Source organism: Scyliorhinus torazame, chromosome 14, assembly GCF_047496885.1.
Source record: "Scyliorhinus torazame isolate Kashiwa2021f chromosome 14, sScyTor2.1, whole genome shotgun sequence".
Lineage (NCBI taxonomy): Eukaryota > Metazoa > Chordata > Chondrichthyes > Carcharhiniformes > Scyliorhinidae > Scyliorhinus > Scyliorhinus torazame.
In genome coordinates this window covers 6,640,962-6,665,487 of record NC_092720.1, presented here as the reverse complement: position 1 = coordinate 6,665,487, position 24,526 = coordinate 6,640,962, and the positions used below count along the sequence as shown (strand labels likewise).

Genomic DNA, 24,526 nt, shown 5'->3' with positions numbered 1-24,526 from the left:
TGAATGAAGCTGTTATAACCGCTACCAAAGGAAGGAGTCCACACTGAATTGCAGGATAAAAGGGGATTATTGGAGTCTGTTTCAGAGACTTTAGTACAAGCTACTCCTCCGAGTGAGTACCGGCCGGCTTTTTGCCAGAATTCCACAGAGGCTTTGCGCCCTTTCTGTGGGGTGGCAGGAAATCCAGATCCCGGCTCCGTATGCCTTTGTCGGGCCCACGATATGCCACTCCACTCCATACATGGCTCTTCAAACACTTCCTGCCCCCAATCCGCATGGCTGCCTTATTGGAACAATGACCAGCGAGGGGTTCTGGGAGCTGAATCAACGCAGAAAGATGGTGTGCCACGTATTTAGATGAGTATTTAGACTAGTTATAGAACATAGAACATAGAATTTACAGTGCAGAAGGAGGCCATTCAGCCCATCGAGTCTGCACCGGCTCTTGGAAAGAGCACCCTACCCAAGGTCAACACCGCCACCCTATCCCCATAACCCAGTAACCCCACCCACCACTAAGGGCAATTTTGGCCACTAAGGGCAATTTATCATGGCCAATCCACCTAACCTGCACATCTTTGGACTGTGGGAGGAAACCGGAGCACCCGGAGGAAACCCACGCACACACGGGGAGGATGTGCAGACTCCGCACAGACAGTGACCCAAGCCAGAATCGAACCTGGGACCCTGGCGCTGTGAAGCAATTGTGCTATCCACAAGGCTACCGTGCTGCCCCTATTTTTCTGAAAGCTACACCACTTCTTATCCACAGAAGCTGTAAACATTAAATGTTAGAAGCTGGGATTGGCGGATTTCTGTTGGGTAAGGGGTGTTAACGTTTCCACAACCAAGGTGGGTCAGTAAAGTTGAGCTATCAATCTGCCTCACCTCACTGAATGATGGAATAGGATTGAGGTGCTGGGCGTCGCCCTCCAATTCCTTTGTAAATGCCAATCTGTTAATAATGCATGTTAATTTTTGGGGGTTCAGACTGGGACTGGTAACTAACTGGACTGTCACCCCAGAACTTAATTGGAAAATCTTTGTTTTTGGATGACACTAAATTCATTATTGGGCTGTATAAACGGTCACTTGGGCACCTCTAGTCATATCTATCAAATCCACTTCCTCCATCCACAAGGTATGACGGACAGCTTTACTGCAGCTGCCACAAGGATGAAACTGGATTTCACCAGCAGCTGAAAGGTGGATGTGTGAATAACTCTGGGTTCGCGGACAGACAGGAGCTGTATGTGATGCCGTCTGAAGGACTGTGTACAAGCAACGGTCAATTCTAGCTTGCCGTGTAAGCTTCTGTCGGGACGAGGCACTGAGCAGTTTGAGAGAGAAGTAGTGTTTACATGGAATTTACAGTGCAGAAGGAGGCCATTCGGCCCATCGAGTCTGCACAGGCTCTTGGAAAGAGCACCCTACCCAAGGTCAACACCGCCACCCTATCCCCAGTAACCCCACCCAACACTATGGGCAATTTTAAGCACTAAGGGCAATTTTTCATGGCCAATCCACCTAACCCGCACATCTTTGGACTGTGGAAGGAAACCGGAGCACCCGGAGGAACCCCACACAGAGGGGGAGAATGTGCAGACTCCGCACAGACAGTGACCCAAGCCGGAATCGAACCTGCGACCCTGGAGCTGTGAAGCAATTGTGCTATCCACAAGGCCACCGTGCTGCCCGGTCAGGTGTTGCGGTTAAGATCTTGGAAATTGTTAGTAGTTTGTGTGAATAATGATGAACGACGGTTTGAAGCATTTTTCCATAACTGCACCGCTCTCGTTTACTGCTTTCCTGATTGGGCAGAATCTACGTGGATTTATGAAAGGGAAATCAGGTTTGGCAAACCCGTTGGGAGGTTTTTGAGGATGTAGCACAGATAAAGCACAGAACAGGTCATTCTCAGAATGGCAGGCTGTTGCTAGTGGAGTACGACAAGGATCAGTGTTAGGGCTACAGCTATCGCAATCTATATCAGTGATTTGGATGTGCAGACCAAATGTAATCACAAATTTGCTGATGGCAACTTGGGGATGTGAGTTGTCAGGAAGAGACAAGGGAGCTCCAAGGGGAATTGGAAAAGCAAAGTGAATGGATGAAAACATGGCAGATGGAATATAACTTCGAAACGACATGTGAAGCTATCCACTTTGGTAAAAAAAAAACAGAAATGCAGTCTTTTTAAAAATATGATGTGGAGATGCCGGCGTTGGACTGGGGTGAGCACAGTAAGAAGTCTTACAACACCAGGTTAAAGTCCAACAGGTTTGTTTCGATGTCACTAGCTTTCGGAGCGCTGCTCCTTCCTCAGGTGAATGCAGAGGTATGTTCCAGAAACATATATATAGGCAGATTCAAAGATGCCAGACAATGCTTGGAATGCGAGCATTAGCAGGTGATTAAATCTTTACAAATAGTGAGTGGTTGGGATGTGTTGATGTCCAAAGGAGCCTGGTGTCCTTGTTCATGAGCCACTAAAAGCTAACATGCAGGTGTAGCAAACAATTAGGAAGGTAAATGGTTGGCCTTCATTGCAAGGAGGTTTCAGTACAGAAGTAAAGATGTCTTGGTACACTTGTATATAAAATTGCCCCATAGCATCCAGGGATGTGCAGGTTAGGTGAGGTTATGGGGATAGAACGGGGATTGGGCCTAGGTAGTAGGGCGCTCCTTCAGAGAGTTGGTGCAGACTCGATCGGCCAAATGGCCTCCTGCACTGATGGGATTTTGTGATAGACCCGCAACAGGTCAGACTGCATCTGGAGTACTGTCTACAGTTTTAGTCTCAACTAAGGAAGGATATGGGGTGGCGCAGTTGTTAGCACTGCTGCCTCACGCCGTTGAGGACCCAGGTTCGATCCCGGCCCCGGGTCACTGTCCATGTGGAGTTTGTATGTTCTCCCTGTGTCTGTGTGGGTCTCACCCCCACAACCCAAAGATGTGCAGGGTAGATGGATTGGCCACGCTAAATTGCCCCTTAATCGGAAAAAAAGAATTGAGTACTCTAAATGTATTTATTTTTAAATCTAAGGAAGGGTATGCTTGTCAAAGAGGGAATACAATGGAGGTTAACCAGACTAATCCCAGGCTGGTGAGTCTAGGGCAGGCAGTGGTATTGTTACTGAATCAGTAATCCAGAGACCCAGAGTAGTGCTCTGCGTTCCGGGTTTGAATCCCACCACTGCAGATGGTGAAATTTGAATTCAATAAAAATCTGGAATTGAAAGTCTAATGATGAACGTGGAACCATTGTCGATTGTCGTAAAAACCCATCTAGTTCACTAATGTCCTTTAGGTAACAAAATCTGCCATCCTTACCCGGTCTGGCCTTCATGTCACTCAAGACCCGCAGCAATGAGGTTGACTATTAAATGTCCTCCGGGATGGGTAATAAATGCTGGCCCAGTCAGCTATGGCCACATGCCATGGACAAATATAAAAAAAACAGGGGATAGAGCCTCAGAATAAGGAGCAGGCTATTTAAGACTGAGATGAGGAGGAATTTCTCCACTCAGTGCAATAACCGAAGATGTTCGAGACAGAAATCAATAGGTTTCCAGATGCTAAGACATCAAAGGATTTGGTGATAGTGGGGTAAAATGGCATTGAGGTTAATGATCAGCCATGATCTGTTTAAATGGCGGACCAGGTTCAATGGGCCGAATGGTCTACTGTGCCTATGTTCCTCTCCTTTTTCTTTCTTTCTCTCATTAAAGCTCTTATCAGATAGTGTTCTCTGGTCATTAGTTCACTCTGGTACCTCTGGCAATTTGCTTTTCACAAATCTAGAGACCATGTTAACAGACTATGTAATGATGTGGTGACATTGCAAAAAATCATATCAAATATGGGAGCATAGTTTCCTGTTTGGATCACAGATGGGAGAACACACCATTCTGTTGGAAACAGTTGTAATATCTCTGTGTAAAGTTAAAAATGCTGGAAATATTCGGGTCAGGCAGTATCTGTGGAGAGGGAAACTGAGTTAACGTCAGTGACCTTTCATCAGAACTGAAATATGAGGTCATAACTCTATGATCAGGTTGGTTATGAGTGGAAGGAAGTTAAATGCAGCATGTTCTGATCAGCTCCATAGCTCGCTGGATGGGTAACGCACTGAGTGAGACTTCACAGGAGATTGTTGCAAGTTTCTGCTGTGCTTTTGGGTCAGGGGTTACAGAACTGTGCTTTGTAACACACATCTGCCAAACTATTGACTAGGAGAAACACCTGTCCTAATCCTGCCTGTCATTATGTCACATCTAAACTCCGCGTTTAACTCAGAAAATGATGCCGAATGGAGCTGAGTGGTTCTGAACATCACACACTGAAAAATATTACGGGAATAAGTTGTTTTGTTTCTGATTCAGAAAGCTCCACTCCCAGCACCGCCTGACTCTGCTCACTTGGGTGTAAATCTGATGGAAGTCACGTTGCTGAGCAACAGGGTAGATTGGAAGTTCCTGACCCATAAGGAAACAACCTGCTGTCTGCTTCAGAGAAACATGCAAGTTGTGGCTGTAGGTCTTGAAATTAAATACCAGAAAAACGGAATATAAAGTCCGAGTTTGTTGTCGTCTTGTAGATAACCTGGAGAGCCAGCACCCAGTTGCCTGAGTGTGGCACAATGCAGAGAAAACAAAGTCTTCACTGTACCAAAGAGGTCAGTCATTTAACCCGGAATGTGCAGCTTTAGTTTTCCATGTCAGAGGAAACTCACCACTATTCTTAGAAGTCCCCCTATACCAAAAAGGGCCGACATTTTAAATGGTGATCAAGGATTCTCACTCCCCGACTCCGATGCAAGCTTCAGTGGGTGCTATTCAGGTCAAACTATGTTTTCAAGTTATCCCCCGGTATAACCCATACCTTCACCGAAGATTTTATCTACTTACCACTTAGTAGCATCGATCCTGGGTCCCGCATTGCTAAGTAAGTAAAGTAGACTTTGGAATAACCACTATTTCAGGTTAAATTAAGTTATTTTATTATTATATTTTTTCTTTTAAAAGCTGCAATTACTGTCTATACAGAAAGGTAAAAAGATCTTGCTTCTGGATCCTTCTGGTTGGTTGAAGGGACCTTCAGGCCCAACTTGACAATCAACCTTCTTTAAAGTCTGGTCTTCTTTAGATGTATTTGCTGGTTAGCTCGGTTGCTGTGTCCTGTCTTTCCCATGTACCGAGCTGTGAGAGCTGTCTCTGCTGGCTCTCTCTGAGCTGACTCTGACTCCTCTTTAAATTCTAGTCTTCCTTAGATGTATTAGCTATTTTAGCTCGGCTGCTTTGCCCTGTCTCTTTCCCATGGCCGAGCTGACTGTAATCTGACTCTGAGCTGTTTCTCTTGTTCCTTCTCTGATTCTCTCTGAGTTCTGGTTCTGGGTATTCCTGCTCTGGTCTCTAGGTTTATATTCTCTTTCTAACAGTTATTAAGTTTTTATGACGTTATTATGAAGTAACTCCTATTTCACTTTGATTGTAAAAAGTATCTTTGATCTAAACCTTCTAATCCAACTAAGTATTCATTTTGACATGACTTCATCTCATAGATCTGATTACATTGTTTCCTTTGTGATGTTCAAAAATACTTTGACTTCAATAGAGGTGTGAATTTTGGTTTGGTTCCTGTCATTTCTATAGTTTTATTTTCCAATTGTGTCCTCAGCTCATAATTTTGACTTTGATTTTGGCTTTGAATTATGTTTCTCGTAGACTGATAGTCTCCGGTTTTCTTTAATTTTCCTGGTATTAGCAAATTTTCACACCTAGAATTCAACTGAACCTCATCCTTTTTTCCAGCTGCTAACTAAGATAATTAATTTCAGTGAAGGTGTGAAACATTGCTTTTAGCTGTATGCTAAAAATCCACTTGGGTCATAACTTCAAAGGTTTACATTTATCACCGAGCTCAACTGAAACCATCCATGCTTTTCCAGATGCTTACTAAGATAGTTACTTTCACTGAAGGTGTGAGCCATTGTTTTTGGCTTCATTCAAAATCCTGTTTGTCTCGTTTGCTGAGCCTGCTTGACCAAGGCTATCTGCATTTTACAGTCCTCTCCTGGCAGCTGCTGTTAACCCTTGGTGGGATCTTTCCCTGTATCATCTCATGTTTCTCTCAGTCCAGATATTGCCAGACTTCCATGTTTCAAATGACACATCTTTCCATATTTTCAATAACAAGTGCTGCTTTACAATTGCTTCATGACCTGGTTAATGCAGTAGGTAAAACACCTAGATTCAAATCTGCTCGTAGTGACCTATTAGACTCACATTAAATGTACATCTGTCAATTTCCAAATGAATTTCCACTGGACTCAGAACAAAGTATCTCCTCCAATATCACCAGATACCTGTCTGTGGGATGGCGGCTACAAATCAGAACTTTAGGAGATAAAGGATACGACTGGAACCAAAGTTTTACAATTTACGAGCATTTATTTACACACATACAAATACCAACATGAACTTCCTAACCCAAAAACCACAGCCTTAGTCTGGTGCTACATCTAGGAGCAGAAGTGAATCCCCATTAATGCCCATCACCTGCAATTACCATTAATATACAATTAACAGATTGATGTGAGAAATGGAAAAATGCATCTTTTGAAATTGGCACTCAGACACATTTCAGGGACAGAAAGAGCATTACCCTGTATCTAACCCCGTGCTGTACCTGTCCTGGGAGAGTTTGATGGGGACAGTGTAGAGGGAGCTTTACTCTGTATCTAACCCCGTGCTAACCTGTCCCGGGAATGTTTGATGCGGACAGTGTAGCGGGAGTTATACTCTGTATCTAACCCCGTGCTGTACCTGTCCTGGGAGTGTTTGATGGGGACAGTGTAGAGGGAGCTATACTCTGTATCTAACCCTGTGCTAACCTGTCCAGAGAATGTTTGATGGGGACAACGTAGAGGGAGCTTTACTCTGTATCTAACCCCATGCTGTACCTGTCCTGGGAGTGTTTGATGGGGACAGTGTAGAGGGAGCTTTACTCTGTATCTAACCCCATGCCGTACCTGTCCTGGGAGTATTTGATGGGGACAGTGTAGAGGGAGCTTTACTCTGTATCTAACCCCATGCCGTACTTGTCCTGGGAGTATTTGATGGGGACAGTGTAGAGGGAGCTTTACTCTGTATCTAACCCCGTGCTGTACCTGTCCTGGGAGTGTTTGATGGGGACAGTGTAGAGGGAGCTTTACTCTGTATCTAACCCCGTGCTGTACCTGTCCTGGGAGTATTTGATGGGGACAGTGTAGAGGGAGCTTTACTCTGTATCTAACCCCGTGCTGTACCTGTCCTGGGAGTGTTTGATGGGGACAATGTAGAGGGAGCTTTACTCTGTATCTAACCCCGTGCTGTACCTGTCCTGGGAGTGTTTGATGGGGACAATGTAGAGGGAGCTTTACTCTGTATCTAACCCCGTGCTGTACCTGTCCTGGGAGTATTTGATCTGTATCTAACCCCATTCTGTACCTGTCCTGGGAGTATTTGATGGGGACAGTGTAGAGGGAGCTTCACTCTGTATCTAACCCCGTGCTGTACCTGTCCTGGGAGTGTTTGATGGGGACAGTGTAGAGGGAGCTTTACTCTGTATCTAACCCCGTGCTGTACCTGTCCTGGGAGTGTTTGATGGGGACAGTGTAGAGGGAGCTTTACTCTGTATCTAACCCCGTGCTGTACCTGTCCTGGGAGTGTTTGATGGGGACAGTGTAGAGGGAGCTTCACTCTGTATCTAACCCCGTGCTGTACCTGTCCTGGGAGTGTTTGATGGGGACAGTGTAGAGGGAGCTTCACTCTGTATCTAACCCCGTGCTGTACCTGTCCTGGGAGTGTTTGATGCGGACAGTGTAGTGGGAGCTTTACTCTGTATCTAATCCCGTGCTGTACCTGTCCTGGAAGTGTTTGATGATGATCCTGGATATGAAATGGAGAATGTTCAATGTCATGTGACTTGAGCAGGGGTGGGGGGACAAAAAAATGTCTTATCATCATAACCATGGGAGAATGGATGTGTGTGTTTTTTCCATTCAATCATGGGATGTGGTTGTCACCGGCATTTATTGCCCACCCCTAATTGTCCTTGAACTGAGTGAGTTGCGAGGCCATTTCAGAGGGCAGTTGATAGTCAGCCGCATTGCTGTGGACCTGGAGACACTTGTCAGCCACACCAGGGAAACTTGGCAGACTTCCTTCCCTAAAGGGAAACACATTAGTGAACTAGATGGATTTTCAACCATGGTTTCATGATCATCTCAAGCCTTCTAATCCCAGATTTTTATTGATGTCAAATTTCACCAGTTGCCCTGGTGGGATTCGAACTCGGGTCCCCAGAAAATAACGCAGGCTCTCTGGATGACTCGTCTAGCGCCAATACCACTCGGCCACCACCTACCCCCAGCAGTAATTATTTTACTGTGTGACATCGTGAACATAGCGACTCTATCCAGGTTTTTTGTAAAGACAGTGGGGCCTCATTTATCAACCTAATTACTTTGGGTCTCTCCCCTCAAAAATCTCTTCAAAACACACCTCTTTGATCACCCCCCCCTTAATCCCTTTCCCCAACCTACGACTTGCAACCACTCTGAAGTGCCTCAAAATGAAATGTTGCAACAAAGATATTGAAGAAATGTGAAGTAAGAATTTCTCCAAATAGTTCTTGACAACTGAAAGTGGGCTGCTGAAATGTAGTCGCTCGTCAGCTGATTCAGTGTGTCTAAGCTCACTCCAGTTCATCCATGTGGTCTCACATCCTCTTTCCTGCAACCAGGTTAGAACTTGGAGATAATCGTTTCGAATAAATGCAAAATCTTCCTTTGCGCCTCATTAAAGCGGAGTATCCTGCATTTAAGTGGAAGTGGTCCAGTGGAAAGCATAAGTCCTCGTGGCAGAAGAATTAATTTAATCAGTGGGATTTATTGCTCATCACTGAGAAATTAGCGTGAAACTTCGTGAACCACCACTAATGCACTGAGTGCTCACTTCAGAGGTGAGTAAAGTGTAAACCACTTTGTGTGGGTCTGGAGTCCCAGAGAGGCCCAGGCTGGGTCAGGATGACAGGTTTCTTTCTGTAGAGGATATTGGTGAACCAATTTTAAACAACCCAACAGCTTCATGGTCATTTTTACTTTTTATTTCCCAATCTCTTTGAATTGAATTCAAGTTCTCAAATGTTTAATGGATTGAACTCTCAGTCTCTGGGTTATTAGTCCAGGCCCCTGATTACAAACCCAGTAACATATCTACAACCCCATGAGAAAACCTAGTCTCTTCAATGTTGAAAGAAAATGACCGAGAGAAAGATGTGTAGAGAGTGCAGTGTAGGCGAATCCACACCAATGCTTGAAGGAACATTCTGAAAAAGGACAAGGATCACTGCTTTAATCCTGTTGCAGGAAAATGTCATGAAGCTTTTCAGGAGATGGTTTGGGATTAAGTTTTGAGCTCGCACTAGCATGCTCGTCTGAGGCGGTGAGTTTACCTGCCACTCCAGATACCTCAAGCTGGTGCAACCCCAGTGTAACGCTGAAGGCGTGCTGCCCTGTCTGAGCTGCCATCATTCAGCTGAAAGTTTAAACTGAGGCTCCAACATCTATTGAATTGACAAAGAAACAATCCCATTGCACCAATTAAAGGATTTCTTCAGCTGGACAACATTCATTTCTGTACCAACATATTTAATAGAGATTATCTAGGCACTTCTCTCGTTACTAACCGTAGGATCTTACGACATGCAACTTTCTTGTTACGTTTGCCTACATAACAATAGTTTCTCCTCTTCAAAAGTATTACATTTGGTGAAAAGGGTTTTGGGACATCCAGAAATTGTAAAGCTGCTATAGAAACTTAAGTCTTGCTTCCATCTTGCTCACATCATTGAGGTTCATGTTGGTTGAGAAGTAAATATTAGCCGGCTCACCAGGAGAGTGGCTTTTCCAACGAGGTCGCAGAAGAAATGAGGATACCGTGACATATTGTTGAGTGCAGCTGAGGCAAAAAAAAAAGATGGCCCCTCCAGTGCAGCACCCGCACGATGCTAGCCCACCTAGGCAGTTCTCCAGCGGCGCTAACCCTCAGGTGCGCCGCTGTCCCTCTGGTGCGGTGCTGTAGCGGTGTCAGCTCTCCAGTGGTGGGATTCCCCCTCAGCCCTACACTGAAGTGTCAGTCAGGATTATGGGCTTTAGACGTTGGAGTGGGACTGGTACCCACAACCTCCTAACCCCCCCCCCCAAGATGAGAGTGCTGTCCAGTTAATCAGGTGGCACAGTGGTTAGCACTGTTACCTCACAGCGCCAGGGACCTGGATTCCATTCCGGCCTTGGGTGACTGTCTGTGTGGAGTTTACACTTTCACCCCCTGTCTGCGTGGGTTTCCTCTGGTTTCCTCCCACAGTCCAAAGATGTGGGGGTACAGGGATTGGGCACGGGAGTGAGTCGAGGTATGGTGCTCTTTCAGAGGGTCGTTGCAGACTTGATGGGCCGAATGGCCACCTCCTGCACTGTAGGAGTTGTATGGTTAACACCTGGTTGTGAGTTTTCCAAATTGAGAAGAATTTATATTTTTAAATGTACGCATACCCGGAATGCTGCGTTGTGTATGTGATCCTGACATGGAAGCCCAGTGGACGTTTAACCGACTTTGCGCCACTCTCTCCCAGTTGAACATCACTTGGCGTCCAATGTACAGAGAAACCGTCTGGTTCAGAATGACCTACAAATGGCCAAGAAGCTGCAAGAGGAGGAGAATAAGAAAGCCCAAGCCCGCCTTCAGAAACAGCAGTGGGACATGTAAGCATTTGAGTGAATTTATGCATTAGAAAATCTAGATGACGGGTTTGAGAGTGACAATGAAATTAATCAAAAAATGGATTGGTGAGACCAAGTTTGGATTTTGAAAGCCTAATGATTGGGGGAGAACCAGAATACTAAAGAGTGGTCGTACCTTCACTGCCCTGATGAGCACGTCGCTTTAACCGTCCTCTTTGTGACTGCTCCATATTCCCCGCTCCCTGTTCTGAGTTAGTGAGCTTGAAGGAGTATTCCGGGCAAATGCAACAGGGACTGCAATCAAAGAGTCATTTTCACTCTTATTCCGAGCAGTTACAGGGACCCAGTAGTTTGGGGAAAACATGCAAGTTATGCCAGTGTATTTTAGTAAAAAGTCTTTCGACACCATTTTATTTTAGGGGAGGGAAGAAAATGTCTCGACGTTGGGTTTCATTTTGTTGGGCAGTGTTGGTGAGGGGGAGAAAGACCTTATTTAACCTGCATTGGGTTCAGAAAGGGGAAAGGTTTCCGTTTGAGGGGCCAGCGCAAAAAGGATGTTAATAATTTGCATTTGCAATCTGTGCAGTGCTGGGAAGGATGGCATTTATTACCTCTTGTTGCGTGCCCTTGAGAGGGCCCTCCCTTTCCAACAGCACTGTGGATGTACCTGCACCACATGGATTGCAGCTCACCATCATCTTGAGGGTAATTAGGGATGAGCAATAAATGCTGGCTATGTCAGCCCCCCTGAAACGAAACAAAGTCGGAAGGTTCACGTCCCATGTGACAGAAGTTGTAAATGAAATTAATAAGGAGAGAACTCATTCAAAGGATGATCGAGTTGTGGAACAGAGAGGCATACATCAGAATCGATTTGAGGAATTAAGTGTGTCTGCTGCGAGGGTATGGGATATTGGGAAAGTGTTTTTTGTAAACTTTATATCCAAAGCTGATGTGCCAGCCAGCCAGAGACATTGTTATTCAGTAAATCAAAAAGCCAGGATGCCGATTCCTACAAAGGGACACTGAGGGTTAAAGAGTGATGTGGAAGGGATCCAGCAGCCTTGATGCATATCAAACAGCCTTTTTGGCCGTGCTTCTTTGGGTTCTCCCTGTGGGGACCGGGAACCTTTTCAAAATTCCAGCTTGCTGTCAAAAGTCCCGATTTGGTCTGGAATTCTGCTTTCTAAAGTCCTGGTAGTATTCGTGTTGGCCCTGCAGTATCATTGTGTCATCGCCTGCCGTGTTTTGTCTCGATTTCTCATGCCCAGCCGGCACCGCTGCTTGTATCGTTGCAGGGAGCGTCGTGATAATCGGATGGCTCAGGTAATTCAGGATGAGCTGATGTTGGAAAATGAGAAACAGCGACGCCAGGAAGAGAAGGATGAGGTAAGAATCTGCGGGTGACAGTAACGTTCCCATCCTCCAGTATTATGAATGTTGAGAGAATACAGAACCACTGACATTAACCTCATTAAAATGCAGCAGAACGCAGCAAGATGAAGAATTTGAACATGCATAAAATTGCGATAGGGTGATGAAAAATGCTTGAACAAAAAGGAAGTTGTATAAAATTCACACTGAGCAAACACTTCCTACTAACATCTATTAAATATAATACTGTTTTTGCTTTCCGTGAACCTAAATATTTTGCCAGTTTTCAGCCCTGGTGAAATGCAGGCTGACATTGATTTTTGTCTGTAATTATAAATGATGGATGAAATTTGAGGAGCAGACTTGAAGTGATTCAGGGATCAAATCCACTTTGTCTTTTGCTGTTTATGCGTCAGACATATACTTATTTTATATAACATGCTGTGGTCTACTTCAGTCTGCCATTCAGAAACTGTTGGGTATAAATGATTTCACTTTAAGTAATTGACTTGTGCACACAACCACAATTAATGCAGCACTCAGTCTAGCCTTTAGATTAGCTCTTTTACTCGCTGTAATTGGCTTTGCTTATTAATTCCTCATCCATCTCCGAGTGAGACAGGTCCCAAAATGGGTGGAATAAACGTGATTGGGGCCACAGTGCAAGAAACACGAGAATTGGGAGTAGGCCGCCAAGCTTGCTCCTCCATTTGATAAGATCATGCCTGATCTGATTGTGGCCTCAACTCTACTTTCCTGTCAGACCCCCATAACTCAGCCAAAAGATAATCATTGACCCAGCCTCCTCTGCTCTCTGGGTAGAGAATTCCACACATCAAAAACCCTCCTAGAAAAATATTCTCTTCCTCTCCGTCTTAAATGGGAGACCCCTTACTTTTAAACCATGTTCCCTCGTTCTAGATTCTTCCACAGAGGGAAACGTACTCTCTGCATCCACCCTGTCACATCCTCCTTATTATATTTGAATAAGATCACCATCACCATGGAAGGTAAATGCCATTGGCCGGGGGAGGGAGGGTTCGAATCCTGCGAGAGCCCCAAATCTGCGCCTGGCACGGAGCCAATCGTGAGTCATCGCCACCCGGTATGATCTGGATCGTGCCTTCACTGGGTGTAATCCAGATGTGCATGAGCAGTTAGGCTCATTTAAATACCCGGACGCTGCTTTCACCCGACCCCCGGGAGTCAATGACCGCGCCTGTCAGACTTCAACCATTTAGCACTGGTAACCACCAATGTAGATCAGGTGTGATGGCACCTTGGGGCGGGGGTGTGTGTCTCGCAGGCCATTGGAGACCCATCGGTGCTGTGGGACAGTGCAGGGTGGTAGCCGGGCACCTTGAGAACTGCCATCCTGCTGGGATGCCCGGGAGGCACTGCCAGTGTGCCGGGGCACTGTCAGGCTGCTGGGCTGGCAGTGCCAAGGTTCCAAAGTGCCAGGTTGATACTGCCAGGGGTCAGAAAAAGATTGGGGAGAGGGGGTGAAGGTGGGGGATCCTGAAAGCAGGGGGAGGGGACCTGAAAGGCTGGGGTGTAGAGATCGGGGTAGCTGTTCAAAACGGTGTCCTGATCGATGAGGAGCCGAGTGGTGCAGAAAATATGCTAGCGTGTGGCCTTGACAGGGAGAAACTCCCCGAGGCCCAAAAAGCAGGGTGAATCTCAGCGCTGTGGAATCTGCACGTTCTCCCCGTGTCTGCATTGGTTTCCTCCGGGTGCTCCGGTTTCCTCCCACCAGTCCCGAAAGACGTGCTGTTAGGTGAATTGGACATTCTGAATTCTCCCTCTGTGTACGGAATGTGGCGACTCGGGAATTTTCACAGCAACTTCATTGCGGTGTTAATGTAAGCTTACTTGTGACAATAAAGATTATTATTATTAGTAGAGTTGACCGGGGAGAACCGGTGGATATGGCTTATTTAGACTTTCAGAAGGCTTTCGACAAGGTCTCGACACAGTAGATTAATACGTAAAGTTAAAGTGCATGGGATTATGAGTATTGTCTTGAGATGAATAGAAAGCTGGTTAGCAGACAGGAAGCAAAATTTAGAATAAAGGGGTCTTGTTCTGATTGGCAGGCAGTGACGAGTGGGGTACCGCAGGGATGTGTGCTGGGACCCCAACTGTTCACATTATATAAAAATATACAAATGATTTGAACGAGGGAACTAAATGTATTATCTCAAAATTTGCAGATGATACAAAAGTGGGTGGGAGAGTGAGCTGTGAGGAGGATGCAGAGATGCTTCAATGGGATTTGGACAGGTTGAGTGAGTGGACACATGCATGGCAGATGCATATAATGTGAATAAATGTGAGGTTGTCTGCTTCCGTAGCAAAAATCGGAAGGCAGATTATTATTTAAATGAGTGTAAATTGAGAGAGGTGGATCCTCAGCGAGAACTTGGTGTCCTCGTATATCAGCCGCTGAAAGTAAGCACACGGGTACAGCAGGCAGTAAGGAACGCAAATTATATGTTGGCCTTCATAGCGAGAGGACTTGAGTACAGGAAGAGAGATGTTTTACTGCAATTGTATAGGGAATTGATGAGGCCACATCTGGAGTATTGTGAGCAGTTTTGGTGTCCTTATCTGAGGAAGGATAGAACATAGAACATAGAACGATACAGCGCAGTACAGGCCCTTCGGCCCACGATGTTGCACCAAAACAAAAGCCATCTAACCTACACTATGTCATTATCATCCATATGTTTATCCAATAAACTTTTAAATGCCCTCAATGTTGGCGAGTTCACTACTGTAGCAGGTAGGGCATTCCACGGCCTCACTACTCTTTGCGTAAAGAACCTACCTCTGACCTCTGTCCTATATCTATTACCCCTCAGTTTAAAGCTATGTCCCCTCGTGCCAGCCATTTCCATCCGCGGGAGAAGGCTCTCACTGTCCACCCTATCTAACCCCCTGATCATTTTGTATGCCTCTATTAAGTCTCCTCTTAACCCTCTTCTCTCCAACGAAAACAACCTCAAATCCATCAGCCTTTCCTCATAAGATTTTCCCTCCATACCAGGCAACATCCTGGTAAATCTCCTCTGCACCCGCTCCAAAGCCTCCACGTCCTTCCTATAATGCGGTGACCAGAACTGTACGCAATACTCCAAATGCGGCCGTACCAGAGTTCTGTACAGCTGCAACATGACCACCTGACTCCGGAACTCAATCCCTCTACCAATAAAGGCCAACACTCCATAGGCCTTCTTCACAACCCTATCAACCTGGGTGGCAACTTTCAGGGATCTATGTACATGGACACCTAGATCCCTCTGCTCATCCACACTTCCAAGAACTTTACCATTAGCCAAATATTCCGCATTCCTGTTGTTCCTTCCAAAGTGAATCACCTCACACTTCTTTACATTAAACTCCATTTGCCACCTCTCAGCCCAGCTCTGCAGCTTATCTATATCCCTCTGTAACCTGCTACATCCTTCCACACTATCGACAACACCACCGACTTTAGTATCGTCTGCAAATTTACTCACCCACCCTTCTGCGCCCTCCTCTAGGTCATTGTTAAAAATGACAAACAGCAACGGCCCCAGAACAGATCCTTGTGGTACTCCACTTGTAACTGAACTCCATTCTGAACATTTCCCATCAACCACCACCCTCTGTCTTCTTTCAGCTAGCCAATTTCTGATCCACATCTCTAAATCACCCTCAATCCCCAGCCTCCGTATTTTCTGCAATAGCCTACCGTGGGGAACCTTATCAAACGCTTTGCTGAAATCCATATACACCACATCAACTGCTCTACCCTCGTCTACCTGTTCAGTCACCTTCTCAAAGAACTCGATAAGGTTTGTGAGGCATGACCTACCCTTCACAAAGCCATGCTGACTATCCCTGATCATATTATTCCTATCTAGATGATTATAAATCTTGTCTCTTATAATCCCCTCCAAGACTTTACCCACTACAGACGTGAGGCTCACCGGTCTATAGTTGCCGGGGTTGTCTCTGCTCCCCTTTTTGAACAAAGGGACCACATTTGCTATCCTCCAGTCCTCTGGCACTATTCCTGTAGCCAATGATGACACAAAAATCAAAGCCAAAGGTCCAGCAATCTCTTCCCTGGCCTCCCAGAGAATCCTAGGATAAATCCCATCAGGACCCGGGGACTTATCTATTTTCAGCCTGTCCAGAATTGCCAACACCTCTTCCCTACGTACCTCAATGCCATCTATTCTATTAGCCTGGGTCTCAGCATTCTCCTCCACAACATTATCTTTTTCCTGAGTGAATACTGACGAAAAATATTCATTTAGTATCTCGCCTATCTCTTCAGACTCCACACACAACTTCCCATCCCTGTCCTTGACTGGTCCTACTCTTTCCCTAGTCATTCGCTTATTCCTGACATACCTATAGAAAGCTTTTGGGTTTTCCTTGATCCTACCTGCCAAATACTTCTCATGTCCCCTCCTTGCTCGTCTTAGCTCTCTCTTTGGATCCTTCCTCGCTACCTTGTAACTATCCATCGCCCCAACTGAAACTTCACACCTCATCTTCACATAGGCCTCCTTCTTCCTCTTAACAAGAGATTCCACTTCTTTGGTAAACCACGGTTCCCTCGCTCGACGCCTTCCACCCTGCCTGACCGGTACATACTTATCAAGAACACGCAATAGCTGATCCTTGAACAAGCTCCACTTATCCAGTGTGCCCAACACTTGCAGCCTACTTCTCCACCTTATCCCCCCCCAAGTCACGTCTAATGGCATCATAATTGCCCTTCCCCCAGCTATAACTCTTGCCCTGCGGTGTATACTTATCCCTTTCCATCATTAACGTAAACGTCACCGAATTGTGGTCACTGTCCCCAAAGTGCTCTCCTACCTCCAAATCCAACACCTGGCCTGGTTCATTACCCAAACCAAATCCAACGTGGCCTCGCCTCATGTTGGCCTGTCAACATATTGTGTCAGGAAACCCTCCTGCACACACTGTACAAAAAATGACCCATCTAATGTACTCGAACTATATCTTTTCCAGTCAATATTTGGAAAGTTAAAGTCTCCCATAATAACTACCCTGTTACTTTTGCTCTTATCCAGGATCATCCTCGCCATCCTTGCTGTGGAGGGAGTGCAGCGAAGGTTTACCAGGCTGATTCCTGGGATGGCAGGACTGTCATATGAGGAGAGACTAAGTCGGTTCGGATTGTATTCAATGGAATTTAGAAGAGTGAGAGGGTATCTCATAGAAACTTATAAAATTCTCACAGGATTAGACAGGGTAGATTCAGAAAGAATATTCCCGATGGCGGGAGAGTCCAGGACTAGGGGTCATAGTTTGAGGATAAGGGGTAAACCTTTTAGGACTGAGATGAGGAGAAATTTTTTCACCCAGAGAATGGTGACTGTGGAATTCACTCCCACAGAAAGTAGTTGAGGCCAAAACGTTGTGTAATTTCAAGAAGGAATTAGATATAGCTTTTGGGGCTAAAGGGATCAGGGTATTGAACTTGACGATCAGCCATGATCATAATGAATGGCGGGGCAGGCTCGAGGGCCGAATGGCCTCTTCCTGCTTCTATTTTCTATGTTTCTATCAAATAATCTTGATTCTGCCATCTATCTGTGAAGAGAGTTAAATATTTTGTGATCGGTGCTGTAGAATCTCACAGCAAAGGAGGAGGCCATTTGGCCCAGCTTGCCTGTGCTGGCTCGAGCCCAACTTTCTTTGCCTTTCCCCATAGTCCTGCTAATTATTCATTTTCAAAGCAACACCCAGTGACTGGAATTTCCCTTGTTTTGTACTGTGAGCACCCAAAGCTGTCACTTCGCCTCGCTTTCAGTGAGGAAGGTGAACAAATATTATCGAAGGAATGAGTAGAAGTTAGTCCATCTCGTCATTGTGCTCAGCTCATTCTTGACACTGGTACACACGCACTTCCACGTTTATATCAGAGCATCTAACTGGAGATTCTTTCCATTTGCCATCGAGGGAACTTGATATCAATGCATTTGTCATCCTTTCTGTCAGTGTTGAAAATTCAGCCTGGTTCTCTGATAGCTGATCGACATGAGTAAGATGAATTTTAGGGAACTTGATGGAATTGATACGATGATTTTCATAGTTGTATAATAACGTTTGGTGGTGAGCCTGTCTGACACTCAGCTCCCTTTACTCCTGATAATCGCGTGTCTTTCAAAATCCGTGTTTTGCTTCAGCCAGTCACTAAATCCTAATTTATGCTGTTACATTCTTTAGTCTTGCTTGGTCTACTATACAATATGCTTCAGTTAATTCCCATTAAGCATCTCCTCATACAACAGGGTTTTAGAATGCTGATTGACATCCGGCTCCCGCACTTGACATCAGAAATGAGGTTGGAGACTTCAAAGAAGAAATCGATATATCCTTGCCCCATGGCCCCTCGCACCAGCAACCCCGAATGGTGCCTTGGCTCATTGACTTCAGCAGTAGCTTATTCCTCATCTTAATTCATTTTTTTTAAAGAGAAGTTTAACCTAACTTCCTTTCCTGTTCCTAAAATGCTCCTTGATTCAGTCCAATTGGGCCAAATGTCTCTACCCCAATGCTGAGATGGCTGGAACTATACCTACTGAGTCCCAGACTGAAGATTGGCACAGATCATTCATGGTGTCAACTAAATAGAGCGGACTTGATGGAGTAAGCAGTATGGCGAATTCTGCAACGTTACTGCACCTGCACCATTGGATTGGAGCCTGTGTACTGGGAGATTTTGGAAATGTGAGAGAAGTATCACCAGCTATGGTGCACGAAGGACATTACATTCAAGCAGTTAGCACAGTCGGAAATATGCAATACCCACGGGAGATCTAGTTCTGTGCCTGACTGAGTTGTAGAGGGAAAAACAAGTGAAATTTGTTGCCAAAATAGCCCATCCCTGGCTTTGCCTTCTGCTTCATAATGGATGAGCTGGGAAGCTAACTGTGCTGTGAAATTTGAAAAGCGATTCAACCGTGCCGTCAGTCTATTTTTAAAATGTATCGCCTCTCCTCATACCCTCCCCATTTAGCTGCCTGCCCTCTGAATCACCCCTCCCCTCAGCAACCACTCCACTTGAGGATTGTGCTCTAAAATAGCGCTCCCACTGTTACTGCAGTACAATACAGAGATTTAACCAGCGATGATCTTATTCTGTATGTCTCAGCTGTTCATTCAGCCCTTGGGGAGTGGCAGAGCTGCTTCAAGCGGTCAGAAAGAAAGCAGCACTTAAGGATGTTGCAGACATTTTCCACTTATATTGCAATGTTGAATGCTTCACGGTCCTTACTTCAAGAGGCAATGTGCAATCTGCTGCCTATAAATATCCAGAAAAACTCGACTCCATCCTACTTGTGTTCACAGCACTGCAAGCAGTCCTTTCCATTAATGAGAAAAGGTCCAAATATTTACTTCTCACTGCACCATGTAAATACCCCATTATTACTTTAATCCTCAGTTACCTAGTAACCAGTTACAAGAACATTTAGAAATGATGGGTTTTTATTCGTTGATACTACAAGTGTCGGAAAAAGAGATGTGAACAGCTTAGGTGGCAGTACATCAAGGATATAATTAGTTTTACAAATTAACATTGTTTATAGTGATGTGATTAAGGAGCGTTATAAAGTGATTTTGCTGCTGCCATAGTCATTAAGTCTACATGAGACTCAAATACTGGGAGATAGTTCGACAGGAGTCTTGTTCTTCAGTGAAGCTTTGTGAGTTGCAACAGGCAGGTAGATTATACTGATCTTGTTGACCTGTACCACTTCAATATTCTCCCCTCTGTCCTGATGGCACTGGCTTGTGTTTTGTTCATACGCCTGCATATCCCGCTGCCCTCAGACACGAGGAGTGAAGTATCTGATTGCTCAACCATGAGAAATATAACAGTCGAGCCTATTCGTATCCAAACTCAACATATAAGCACATTCTTTTCCTCGGGATGTTAGCATTTCTTTCTTTTCATTAATTTTGATTCCAATGAACTGGGAGCAGGAGTAGGCCATTCAGCCCCTCGAGCCTGCTCCGCCATTTAATAAGATCATAGCTGTATGATAGTGACCTCAAATCTACATTCCGCTTACCCCCAATAACCCAGCATCCCCTTATTACCAAGGATCCATCCACCTCTGCCTTTAAAATATTCAGACTCTGCTTCCACCACCTTTTCAGGAAAGGTTCCATAAACGCTCTTCTTTGCATCAGTCTTCCCAGTGGAAGGCATCAGTGGGGTACGAGAACTTCAACCAGTCAAGGGGGCAGAGGTGAGTGAAGTGGCCCTCACTAAGGAGAAGGTGCTGGGGAAATTGCAAGATCTGAAGGTGGAGAAATCACCCGGCCCAGATGCAAGACACCCCAGGGTTCTGAAGGAGATAGTTGAGGAGATTGTGGAGGCATTGGTGGTGATCGTTCAGGAATCAGTGGAGGCAGGAAGGGTCCCAGAGGACTGGAAAATGGCTAATGTAGCACCCCTATTAAAGAAGGGAGAGAGGCATAAGACAGTAAATTATAGGTTGATTAGCCTGACTTTGGTTGTTGGTAAGATTCTTAGTCCATTATTAAAGATGAGATTACGGAGTACTTAGAAGTGCATGATGAAGTAGGACTGAGTCAGCATGGCTTCGTCAAGGGGAGGTCGTGTCTGACAAATCTGTTGGAGTTCTTTGAGGAAGTAACAAGGAAGTTAGACAAAGGAGAACCAGTGGATGCAATCTAGTTGGATTTCCAGAAGATCATTGCCAAAGTGCCGTACAGGAGGCTGCTGAAGAAGAGAAGAGCCCATGGTGTTGGGTGCAAGGTACTGGTATGGAGAGAGGCTGATTGGCAGAACCACTAAGAGAGTAGTTATAAAAGGAACCTTTTCAGGATGGCAGCCAGTGACTCGTGGTGTTCCGCAGGGGTCAGTGTTGGGACCACAACTATTCGCAATATACATCAATGACCTGAAAGAAGGAACTCAGAGCATTGTTGATAAGTTTGCAGATGATACAAAGTTATGCAGAGGGACAGGTAGTATTGAGGAAGCAGGGTGACTGCAGAAGGACTTGGACAGGCTAGGAGAGTGGGCAAAGAAGTGGCAGATGGAATACAATGTGGTAAAGTGTGAGGATATGCACTTTGACATGAAGAGGCATAGACTATTTTCTAAATGGGAAAAGGCTTCAGAAATCAGAAGCACAAAGGGACTTGGGAGGTCTTGTTCATGATTCTCTTAAGGTTAACATGCAGGTTCAGTTGGCAGTCAGGAAGGAAAATGCAGTGTTAGCCTTCATGTCGAGAGGGCTAGAATACCAGACCAGGGATGTACTTCTGAGGCTGTATAAGGCTCTGGTCAGACCCCATTTGGAGTATTGTGAGCAATTTGGGGTCCGTATCTAAGGAAGGATGTTCTGGCCTTGGAAAGCGTCCAGAGGAGGCTCACAAGAATGATCCCTGGAATGAAGAGCTTGTCGTTTGAGGAACGGTTGAGGACTCTGGGTCTGTACTCTTTGGAGTTTAGAAGGATGAGCGGGAATCTCATTGAAACGTCCAGAATACTAAGAGCACTAGATAGATTGAATGTGGAGAGGATGTTTCCACTTGTAGGAAAAACTAGAACTCGAGGGCACATGCTCGGACTGAAGGGACGATCCTTTAAAACAGTGCTGAGGAGGAATTTCTTCAGCCAGAGGGTGGTGAATCTGTGGAACTCTCTGCCGCAGAAGGCTGTGGAGACCAAATCACTGAGTGTCTTTAAGACAGAGATAGATAGATTCTTAATTAATAAGGGGATCAGGGGTTATAGGGAGAAGGTAGGAATCTGGGGATGAGAAACACATCAGCCATGATTGAATATCGGAGCAGATTCGATGTCTTGTGGTCTTATGATCTGAGAGAAATATTTCATCACATCTCCTTTTTAAATGGCAGATGCCTTATTTTAAACAGTGGCCCCTAGTTCCAGATTCTCCCATAAGAGGCTACATCCTCTCCACATCCACCCTGTCAACACCCCTACATGTTTCCATCAAGTCTCCTCTTACTCTTCTAAACTCCAGCGGATACATGTCCAGCCTTTCCTCATAGCACAACCTGCCCGTTCCGAGTATTAGTCTGGTAAACCTTCTTTGAACTGCTTCCAATGCATTTACATCCTTAGTTAAATAAGGGGATCAATTCTGTACACGGTATTCCAGATGTGATCTCACTAATGCTCTGTGTAACTGAAGCATAACCTCTCTACTTTTGTATCCAGTTACCCTTGTGATAAATGATGACATTCCATTAGCTTTCCTAATCACTTGCCTAAGTACTAGCCTTTTGTGATTCATGCACTAAGTCACCCAGATCCCTCTGCATCTCCGAGCTCTGCATTATTTAATCTGTGGAATTTGTTCTCTGTGTGGCTCAGTATCATATCCATGCAGTGTATTTATCCACTGAAATTCTTGGTTGGGGTACTGTTCTCTTTATGTTGGGCACTTTCTGCTTTCTGTGGACAGTATTTGTGTTTAATCCTCACTAACCCGGCTACTTATGAGTGATGGCCGGATCAGAGGGGCCTGATCCTATCCTTTCCTGTGTGCACACTATTCATAGGTTGCCTGGCCCTAATTAAGGAGGGAGTGCTCTGTAGACCAGGCGCCAAGATGCCACTGGATTACATTCCAATTGCCAGATTAGCTGAGAAACCAACTCAGCACCGACTGGATATGGGATCTGGTCCTGATTTCCAGAAGTTGTAGGCAACTAGAAGTAAACTTTTTCGGTTTTGTATGATGGTACCTCTCTGATGTTGAGCACACTTTAAAAGAGTCTCTTTTAAAATTTCTTCACATAGGCCATTGCTCGGAAACTTCAGGAGAAGGAGGAGAAACTAAGGCGGAAACATCAACAGGAAATGATAGGCCGTGAACAATACGATGTCGGTTCCGAAGAAAATGGAGGTAATGCTTCAAAACGCAGACTGGTGATTCCTATAAAGAGCAATGATGGGCATTACTGTTGTGTGTGAAACATTGTGTTAAAGGGAACTGTTAATTCCACCAACTGGACCATCTTCAACTTGCTGAGTTGGAGCTTCTGTGGGCTCAGCCACAGGATCCACTGTGGTAACGCAGGATGTTTGGTGTATGGAACTCTTTGCACCCATTTGCAAGTCGCTGTCGGAGGAACAAGTGTAAACTGGATCGTTTCAAAAAGCACAAGATTCCTGGTGGCTTTCTGGTGTGGGCAGTGTTATGGAAACCAGCAGTTAGTGGGTTTGGTTACTTAATTATGTTCTGCACAGCGGGTGGGTTGCTGTTAGATCTGAGAGTACTCACTGGTTGATGGTTCTGTGGCATCATTGGTTTGGTGGTGGAGGTTTGTGGCAATGATAGCATGCTTGGTGGAGGGTCTGCAGTGGAAGTCGTTGAGAAAATGATGGCTACTCAATTCAACGCTCAATGATTGGAAGCTCTGGAAAAGGCTTAATCCCGTGATTCTTCTGTCCAATCAGCGGCGCTGAACAATCTGTGCTCTTCCTGATTTTTCATTTCCATCCTGCTTGTGTCTTTCCCTTTCTTTCGTATTGACGTTCCTTAATGTTCTATTTACGTTCACCTTGTGTCGTTTGGTTCCTTGTGATGCTTGCAAGCCCCACGCCCACTCTGAACCATTCCCTCTGTACAGCACACCCATCGCCAGAATTTCTTCATAAGCAGGCAGCATACTGGTAAACCTGAAACAGTTACACAGGGGTCCATCTCCCTCCCACCACCCCATTCCACTGGGGAATGCAGTGCCCAGGATCAGCCAGAGCAGCCCGGCGCCACAATTTGATTCACGCTTGGAGCTGAGTTATCTGCTATGGCCAGGGCTGAATGATTGATACCAGGGCTCAGGAGTGGGAAATCAAGCCCGGATTTCCACTCTTGGTCACTATCCAGTGGCATCTGCAAAGTCTCCGACCACGTGATTTAATATTGTGTCCACGTGCAATGTAGCAAGACCGGGACAATATCCAGGCATAGGCTGACAAGTGGCAAGTAATCTTCACGCCACGCAAGTGCCAGGCAATGACCATCTCCAATAAGCCATTGCCCCATGACATTCACTGGCATAACCATCGCTGAATCCCCCACTATCAACATCCTGAGGGTTACCACTGACAATTAATTATATTAATTATACGATTAATTGAGGGGCATATGAATAGGAGGAGGCCATTCAGTCCCTTGGCCCTATTCCATATTAAATCAGGTCATGGCTCATATCAGATCATGGGGTGCACAGTTGCTTCACAGCTCCAGGGTCCCAGGTTCGATTCCAAGCTTAGGTCACTGTCTGCACGTCCTCCCGTTGTCTGCGTGGGTTTCCTCCAGGTGC

The 24,526-nt window shown here is 45.4% G+C and overlaps 1 protein-coding gene across 2 annotated transcripts in view; it reads left to right on the top strand.

Annotated features, from left to right (window-relative positions):
- ccdc50a (coiled-coil domain containing 50a) overlaps positions 1-24,526 on the top strand; it is a 117,956-nt gene that overhangs the window by 56,533 nt on the left and 36,897 nt on the right. For both annotated transcript variants that reach the window (XM_072473644.1, XM_072473643.1), the window contains exons 3-5: positions 10,675-10,804; positions 12,082-12,172; positions 22,998-23,103. In XM_072473644.1, the coding sequence (XP_072329745.1) occupies positions 10,675-10,804; positions 12,082-12,172; positions 22,998-23,103 (327 nt within the window). The remainder of the gene's footprint in view (positions 1-10,674; positions 10,805-12,081; positions 12,173-22,997; positions 23,104-24,526) is intronic.